The sequence below is a fragment of the Octopus bimaculoides genome, chromosome 12, assembly GCF_046866305.1.
Source record: "Octopus bimaculoides isolate indiv1 chromosome 12, ASM4686630v1, whole genome shotgun sequence".
Taxonomy (NCBI): Eukaryota; Metazoa; Mollusca; class Cephalopoda; order Octopoda; family Octopodidae; genus Octopus; species Octopus bimaculoides.
Window position 1 is genome coordinate 10,990,136 of NC_142939.1, and position 10,000 is coordinate 11,000,135.

A 10,000-nucleotide genomic window follows, 5' to 3' on the forward strand; every position below is an offset into this window, starting at 1 on the left:
TTATTTTACAGAGACATTATATACAGGCATATATATACATAATTAATTATTTTACATAACATAACACTAATGAAAGTTCTGAAGTACTGCATACTGATTGTCTGTTTGTTATTTAACCTGACCACGTTCTAAACTTTCTATATCAAACCAAGCAGAGATGAAATGATTATCTTCCTGAAGCTAAGTTATGATGACTATCTACAGGAGCTAAATGAATAATAGCAAGAGTAATAATGATGATAAGGATAATGATGATGATGACAATGATGATGATGATGACAATAATAATAATAATAATGATAACGATGACCCATTGTGGTGCACAAAAGTGACAGCTGCTCCTTAGATAATTGGTGCACTTGGCACAGAACCCAAAACTGCTAACTAAAAGGTTGAAGGGTATTGGAAATGGGATACACATTGTCAGCCTGCAGACATGCAACATCCTGTATTCTCTACAAGAATCCTAAGAAAGATTCTTGAGATCTGAAGAGACTTGTTGTCACCAAGCATCAGGTTAACATACCAGTTAATTAAACAGCAAATAACAACTTCAATTGACAATAACAATAACAGTAGTAGTTAGTAGTAATAGTAGTAGTCAGTAGTAGTAGTGGTAGTAGTAGTAGTAGTAGTAGTAGTCAACTCAAAGAAAAGGAAAAGCACTTTGTACTGGGAAGCGTAAAATGAATGACATTTATATAAATAATGGATGCCTGTTGTACAATTCTTTCAGTTCTTTTCTGTTATTCTTTTATTCTTTTATTTCTTTCAGTCATTTGACTGCGACCATGCTGGAGCACCGCCTTTAGTCGATCAAATCGACCCCAGGACTTATTCTTTGTAAGCCTAGTACTTATTCTATTGGTCTCTCTTGCCGAACCGCTAAGTGACGGGGACGTAAACACACTAGCATTGGTTGTCAAGCGATGTTGGGGGACAAACACAGACACACAAACATATACATATATATATATATGTCTAAACTGTCCAACCCATGCCAGTATGGAAACCGAACGTTGATGATGATGATGGAAGACTATAGACTCAAAACGTAAAAGACTTTTCCATTTTCCCAGGTTTTTTTGTGCAGTTTGTTCAGCAAGAAATTGCAGAACTGTCTTTCTTGGACTACAAGAGACTACTATCATTATATGTGTGTGTGTGTTTGTGTTTGTGAGTAGACATCACGTGATGGTTGAACATACAAGCAAGGTTGTTTGTTTTCAATCTTTTTCTGTGTAAAACATGTCTGGCTGTGGGGAATATATTATCTTGCTTGGAAACAAGTGAGAGATGGTAGCAGAAAGGGTATCTGGCTGCAGAAAATCTGCTTCAACAAATTCTGTCTGGAAAAGTGGACTTTAAATGATGTTGATGATATATGCATTTAATTCATATTGCATATGTACCATTTATCTTCTGTCCAAAAACAATGAATTGCACTGGATATGATTTGAGAGCCTCAGTAGTTCTGATAAGTTAGTTACAGAGCTGGTTCAACTTTTATAGCCACTGTTAAGGAATTGTTTTTTCTGAGAATGCCTCGTCATAATCGTATATTCTACTAGAGCTAGCAACTAAATCTCCCTCATATTACACTCTACCAGCCTAAAAATGAAAGGACATGTAGAATAATACAATGACACATACAGTGTTCTCGAAAAAAAAAGACAGAATTGTTATAGCTTGAATGCTTTTGATCATAGGCCTGGTTGATCTGAGATGACCTGGGGTTAAACGATCGCATAAACAACCAAGAAACATTTAGATGTTTGTTGCTTTTAACTATTCAATGCATTGAAATCAAATTAGTGAGTTAGTCAGTGTAGCAAGAGAGTTGTAGCTGTTTTTAAAAATATATAGAAGCATTCATATTACCACAATGTGTTTGTCTGTAAGTAGACATTGAGTAGCCTTACCCTTCCTCAGCCTTACCCTCCCTCAGCCTTACCATCCCTCTCTCACACCTTCTTCTCTCTTTCTCCTCCACATTATTAATAAATTTATACTAACAACTAATGAAACATTTGTGATTTATTGCTTCACATGGATAGAATTTATTTTAATTCATTTATAAACTATAAATCATCTCACATCAGAGATTATCTTGGGAGTCACATAATATTAGTGCTGTCTATTTAAAACACACAAACACACACATGCTCACGTACTAATGCCTTATATTGTCACAAGGTTAAACATTTTGAAGGTGGGTACAGTTAATTAAATTGACCTCCAGAACTTACTCATTTCATTGACACCAGGAGGATAAAAAGCAAAATAAACCCTACTAGGACTTGAACTCTGAACCTGATGTTTTGAAAAGGATGTAACTAGACATTTAAAAGAAGGCTATCCAACAGTCTTCTGATTTTAACTTGCATTGTGTTTTTTTTTCATATATATGTATCCATGTTAATATATATATATATTCTTTTATTCTTTTACTTGTTTCAGTCATTTGACTGTGGCCATGCTGGAGCACTGCCTTTAGTCGAGCAAATCGACCCCAGGACTTATTCTTTGTAAACCTAGTACTTATTCTATTAGTCTCTTTTTCTGAACTGCTACGTTATGGGGACATAAACACATCTGCAACGATTGTAAAGCAATGTTGGTGGGGGACAAACACAGACACACAAACATATACACACCCATACATATATATATATACTGAAAGGTAGATGCAGACGATATCCATAGTCTCACTTGATCATGCTTGGGAATCCAGATGGTTGCTCCTGATGGAACCCTATGAGGGAGAGGCCCAAGGTCCCTATTCCCAATATTTGGATGATTCACTGATTACGAAGGAGTTATGACTAGAATAAAAGACATGCTGATAGTCTATTGCTTCCCGAAACTGAACTGCAAGGGATTGGGGGATGATTTTTTGCCTCATTTTTAAAATGTACATCTTTTAAATGTACATGGGTGTAACTACATGTTCCAGATTAGATTCTAGTTTGAGGATTGGACAGCAGTTAGAGTCATGGGATGCAGGAGTGGTCAAATCAAACCTTCTTCACTACTCCTCTCTCTCCCTCTATCTATCTATCTATCTATCTATCTATCTATCTCTCTATCTCTCTATCTATCTATCTATCCATCCATTCATCCATCTATCTATCTATCTATCTATCTATCTATCAATCAATCTATCTATCTACATGATACATTTTATATAATCCTTTGTCCCATTTCTCTTTTTAGGTAACTATACATGTACATCTTAAGCTTTTGTAACATGTTGTTACATGTATGGATGAATTTTGGTTGCATAATAAAAGAGCGAATTATCATCATCATCATCATTGATATTATTACATTTGTGTTTTGGCTTAGACATTTCTTGGAGGGTTCCAAAAAAATTCGGTATTATCAAGCTTTGCTGGATGAAATTTTTTCTTAGGTGGATTACAAACTTAGAATAACAACTTAGAAATATTGTCTCTCCCAATGCCTAAAGTAGACAAAAGGTCTATTTTAAAGACAATATTTTATTTTTTTTAACAATTTTTCTTATGTTTACAATCTATTCAATATGGCTTCCCCAAGTAGCTCAAATAAGGGATGATAACAAGAAAAGAAGTGAAAGCGGATGTGCATCCTCAGAAGAAAATTATGACATAATTGTTGAATACACCAAGAAGAAATTTTGATAAAATGTTGAATGGATTTCAAAAAAAGATAAACAGAAGAAAAACACAATGAAGCAAATAGATATACACACAAGCATAAAATGTCGCAACTGATAGCCATGGGCACAAATGTCATGCATAAACAGATGTTCTAGCAACAATGATACAAACTTAGGTGATATTAACAAAAGTATTAATAACTTCTTTGCTTGCATCACAAGTAAAAGGGATGTTTCAGATATGGGTTCAATTCAGTGAAAGAAAGGGAATGGCAACAGTATGTTACAAAGGTGTGTACCTTCTTGCTTGTTATATAACAACAGGCAAGGAGGAAAGTAATATGTCGCTGTTTGAAAATGCCTGAGGAGATTTCCACATGTTCTTAAGGAAAACCTTTGATTATATGTGGCACGTATAATTTCAAAGAGAAGGGACATATTTGGAGATGTTTGCTTGGTTTTTAAAGTGACGTTGAGACACAAAAACAGGTTAGACCGCAACTGTCCAGTAGTTCGTGTTTTAATGTATAGGATGACCTGACATGAAAGTCACAGCAAAGGATGGTGGCAATGTTGATTTGGCTCACCATTATCTTTATGGCAGCACAGTTTGAACAGGTGGTGAATGCTGAGGTGACATAGAATGACATGTTGGCATGTAGGGGGGAAGCACTATCATGCTGTCACCCCACCACCATCACCACCACCACCACCATGGAAGCATCATCTCATAACTATACTTTATTGGAAGAAAAGTGATGAGTGTTGGTGTAAGACAGGAAGTTCAGCTGATACATGGGTTGCAGTAAGAGGCAGTTGTGAGTTTTTATATAAAGGAATTAGAAAACTGACAAAAGAGAGAAGCAGACAGCAGCAGAAGCATGAGCAACAATAATAAGAACAGAGGCTCCAAGACACTAAAGTTTCCGGAATATCATTTGCTGCCGCTCCAGGAATAATGGAAGAAATCCCCTTGTCTTCAATGCCAGAAGCTGACAATTAGGTTTAGTCTTTGGAAACCAGTGCTACCGTCTTTGACAATGGGATGGAGATGGAGAATGGATAAAGATATATAACTGATAAAATAATGGGAAAAGCAAGGAAAAATGAGAAAACAGAGACTTCTTAGCAAATACCCAAGCAAAAAGTGAGTAGGACATGCAAGGAGGAGCCCATCTCCTCCTGAAACTGGGGCTTTGTGAGAAGATAAAAATTATGAGTCTTGATTTATAAAGTATAAGAAAGAAATATACACTATTAATATTGAAATTGTAGTTTCAAGAGAGAAAAATAAGAAAACATTCTGGAAAATGTGTTTTCTTAAAGATTAAAGGTTACATGTGTGTGTATGTGAGAGAGAGAGAGAGAGAGAGAGAGCATGTGTATGTATGTGTGTGTGTGTGTATGTATATATATCAAAAGGATGCTTTATAATACTATTCCACAGCCATACCAACAATCCAACATATACCTCCATCATCAGCTGCCCCATGGATATCATTATGGTTTTGACACCTGGGCAGAACCATTCAATCAGTACTAAAATAAATGTTGTTTGAGAACAAACAAACAAACCAAAAAGATCAACTAAAAAAAGGCAAAAGAGGAATGATTTACAAGAAATCTAAATCAGAAACTAAACTGGAAATAGTCAACACCCCTACTGAAAAATGACATTTTCTATACGAGTCAGCCCAGAACATACGTCCTTGAAAAGCTAACAATAAAAGCACTTACACACAAAATACACACATGGTTAAAATTTCTTTCTCAAAGGTTTGTGACATCCTGTTTTTAAGATATTTTTAAATAGTTAATAATTTTTAAGAAAATTTTTATATATAAATATATTATATCTGTATGAAGTTTACACTCTTTTGAAAGAATCCAAATTCATGCCAGCTAACAAAGACATGGATGTTTCTTATGCACTCCAACATCTGAAATGCATGTCAGCACATTTAAGACTGAATATTCAAAGTATCATTCAAAGATTTAAAACTAGTTGTTTTTCTCCTTTCGAGAACAGCGACTGACAGTTGCTTCGATAAGTATATACTGTAAGATCAGCTGGTTTCTGTCCCTAGCCAGGTAGTTTTCTAGTACTGAAGAAGAGCAATTACCCAGAAACTATTGGTCTGCTGGTACTGCCAGTGGCTAGAAGGGAGTAATAAGCCCCCTTACTTACAATATATCTCGGACACAGACTATGTGTGTGTTGATAAACCAGCTTGAAAAGATGTTTTCTTGGGGTTAAAACGTAGTAACATAGGCCTTAGGCCTATGCAGGACTGACACGTTATTTTGGCAAATAAACTTTAATAAAGCTGTTATGTCTCAACACTACTGCTATCTTGCACCTTCGGATGATCTCTACTCAACATGCTACATGACGGCTATTCAACAGTCAGTCAATTCCTCTGCCACAGCTAGACTACCACTATTTATATGTCTTGGGTGATCCTACTTCTTCGCTTGGGGGCATCGACACAACAAAAGCAAAAGTCGATCAGGGTTATAATGGTGCCTAGATGAAATCCTGTGGTTGCTTCTAAAACATTTCTGACCAATTTGCCTTCCTTTGATATATTTATGATAATTTATTCATATTTATGCACACACACACACACACACACAGAGTAAAACATTGGACAGATCTAAAATGATATTCCTGACTTTATTATCGATATATTATTAGCTGTAGAATGACATAGAATGAAAGTAAACCCTTGCAAACGTTCATCCCTCTAGTATATATGATCATCACACACACATAAATATCTGCGTGGTTAAGAAGTTCATGTAGCAACCATGTGATTTCAGGTTCAATCTCAGTGTGCAGCAGCTAGGAGGGTGTCTTCTACTAAAACCCGACACTAAACAATGAATGAATATGGTTGATGGAAACTGCACACAAGATGTCCTAAATCCATTTTCTATTTTATTTGTGGCATTATTTCAAAATCTGGATGGAAAATATTCTTATAACTATATATATATAAATATATATATATATATATCATGTGTGTGTGTGAGAAAGAGAGAGAGAGAGAGAGAGAATGGAATTCCCAAGACTCATAGTTGTTCTCTTTATTGAGAGCAACTATGATCATTTCAACCCACAATGCACCTGTAATGTACTGGTGCATGATGGGTTGACACAATTGAAGTGGTTCTGAATAAAGAGTTTCATGAACTCCATTTTCTTTCTCTCTTAGTTTTTATAAGGTCTACGGACATAAAGGAATTTCTGAAGTAAATCCAATGGCATATACCTCCATACTATTGTTGACATCAGACAGCTCTATACTATAAATGGGCTTTGAATAGCACACTACAAGGTGTATACTTGATTGAAAAATTATATGTATATATTTATATTTATAAACACACACACACTATGAATAAATATTATCATCATCATCATCATCATCGTTTAACGTCCGCTTTCCATGCTAGCATGGGTTGGACGATTTGACTGAGGACTGGTGAAACCGGATGGCAACACCAGGCTCCAGTCTGACTTGGCAGAGTTTCTACAGCTGGATGCCCTTCCTAACGCCAACCACTCAGAGAGTGTAGTGGGTGCTTTTACGTGTCACCCGCACGAAAACGGCCACGCTCGAAATGGTGTCTTTTATGTGCCACCCGCACAAGCCAGTCCAGGGGCACTGGCAACGATCTCGCTCGAAAATCCTACAGGAGCCAGTCAGGCGGTACTGGCAACGGCCACGCTCAAAATGGTGCATCTCATGTGCCACCCGCACAAGAACCAGTCCAGGGGCACTGGCAACGATCTTACTTGGCTTGCCGGGTCTTCTCACGCACAGCCCATTTCCAAAGGTCTCGGTCCGTAGTCATCGCCTCGGTGAGGCCCAATGTACGAAGGTCTTGCCTCACCACCTCAGCCCAGGTCTTCCTGGGCCTACCTCTTCCACGGGTTCCCTCAACTGTTAGGGTGTGGCACTTTTTCACGCAGCTATCCTCCTCCATTCTCACCACATGTCCATACCAGCGCAATCGTCTCTCTTGCACGCCACATTATGAAAAAATATATTCCTTATGAATAAATATAATGCAAAATTTAATAATGCAGCATAGGAAAATGCAGCACCAGTTACTTACCTGGACTTAGAGGAAATGTTTTATCATCTGAGAGCAATTTAAAGTAAAAATTGGACAGATTTAAAATGATATTCCTGATTTTATTATAGACGTATTATTAGTTGTAGAATGATATAGAATGAAAGTAAACACTTGCAAACATTCATTCCTCTAGTATATATATGATCATCATTGTCGTCATCATCATCATCATTGTCGTCATCATCATCATCATTGTCGTCATCATCATCATCATCATCATCATCATCATCATCATCATCATCATTTATTGTCTACTTTTCTATGCTTGCATGAGTTGGACAGAGTGTATTTGAAGCAGATCAGTGTAAAGTTGGACGCCCTTCCTCTTACCAATATTTACTTGTCCCCCGAGCAAGGTAACATTTCCCCATGTCCAGTTCTGGCAGACTACTAGAAATGAATGACGCTGCTTGTATGACTGTGACAAAATTATTTTCAATTCTTTTGTGATGCCAAGACTTAGAGACACAAGCATACACACATGTGCGTGCACGCACACAGAAACACACACACACACACACACAAATATATGCCAAGCTTCTTTCAGTTTCCCTCTACCAAAGCCACTGACAAGGCTTTAATCAACCAGGGGCTATAGTAGAAGAGACTTGCTGAAGGTGTCATGCAGGGGGACTGAACTCAAAACCGAAGTCGGTGGGAAACAAACTTAATTTTAGATGCAAAATAGTCTCAATTGATGCATTTAAATGCTTCACCTAGTATCTAGTAGACATGCAATGTGCATAATGGATTAACAAGTTTGAAGGATCAGATAGTGTCTGCACAGATAAAATGGTATGATGAGGGGTGTCTCTTTACTTTTCAGATGTTTGTGCATCCATACAGAAGTCATCATAAGAGGTCTTCATACAAATATCTTCATATGTAATGTCTACGTGAAGTAGGAATTTTGAAATAGCATTTCTATAGTCTTTGGTATATTAAGCTTTGTTCATGTACAATATCAAACTTTTATTCATTGCTTAAAAGCAATTATGTGGTGTCAATAAATATAAAAAAAGTCTCACATATTTCTTGTATCATCACTTGTTAAGACTGTAATTCTGATGCTGTTATGTCTATTGACATATTCAGTATGCAGCAATAAAAATGAGTAACTTTGTGATTCTGTTAATGTCACACTATTACCAATTACTTTAAACCGAGATTTTCTTAAGGCCAGTTTGGACCCTAAAATATTAATATCTCAATACTTTACTTGATAAATGGCAATTTGAGTTGCTAATGTAATAATCCTTTCTACTATAGGCACAAGGCTTGGAATTTGGTGGCATGATTCAAGTCAATGACATTAACCCACAGCGTGCAACTGGTACTGGTTTCGTTGATCGTGAAAGGATGAAACGTAAAATCAACCTTGCTGGAATTTGGACTCAGAACATAAAGATGGTTGAGTTGCTGCAAAGCATTTTGTCCAGCATGCTAATGATTCTGCCAGTTCATCACCATTGTTACTCCAATAATAGGAAACGGTTATTAGTAGAAAGCATTCTAACATTCTAAGAGACAAAGAATGCTATATATAAATATACGACTGTGAAAGAGTAAAATGTTTGGTCTAGAAAGTTAGTAACTTTCTAAAAATTAATTTTAGAGATACTTCTTTAAAGTAAATCTTTAATAATTGTTGTTATTGTTGGCATCTTATTGTATCTAGTAAATATATTTCAATGAGCTAGGTCTCATTTTTTCAAGTCTATCTATTAGCCACACAATGCAAGAATAGATTTAATATTTTTCTCTCCATTTTAATTAGTTTTGTATTTTTCTGTATTATGATTACAGAAAATTATGATAAATGATACTAATATCAAGTTTACAATGAAAGCTATTATTCTATTTAAAATATCATCTAACACAATTTGAATAGAATATTTCACAATATAGAGGGCTTTAAATAGTTATCATGAACTTAGTAATCTCCTTGTCTGAGACCAGTCAATTCATTCACATTGAGTTCCTCATTTAAAACTGTTATATTAGAATTGGTTAAAGTGCAGCCACAGTGAAAGCATTTCTACATGGTCAATTCCCATAACAAAACCACAAATTAATGAAACAATTTGTCAGTTTTATATTATGTTATATCATATTCTCCATTCATTGTAGTAAGACTTATCAATATTGTTTTCACCAAATCTTTGAGGTTGAGGGCAAGAGTTCCAAACCAATAAATTCTTCCTTCTACAT

General features: G+C 36.0%; 1 protein-coding gene across 1 annotated transcript in view; it reads right to left on the minus strand.

The window, feature by feature from the left end:
* Positions 1-10,000, minus strand: part of LOC106872298 (neurotrimin) — a 233,675-nt gene that overhangs the window by 29,011 nt on the left and 194,664 nt on the right. The window contains exon 8 of the mRNA XM_089360816.1: positions 7,769-7,795. Coding sequence (XP_089216942.1) covers positions 7,769-7,795 — 27 coding nt within the window. The remainder of the gene's footprint in view (positions 1-7,768; positions 7,796-10,000) is intronic.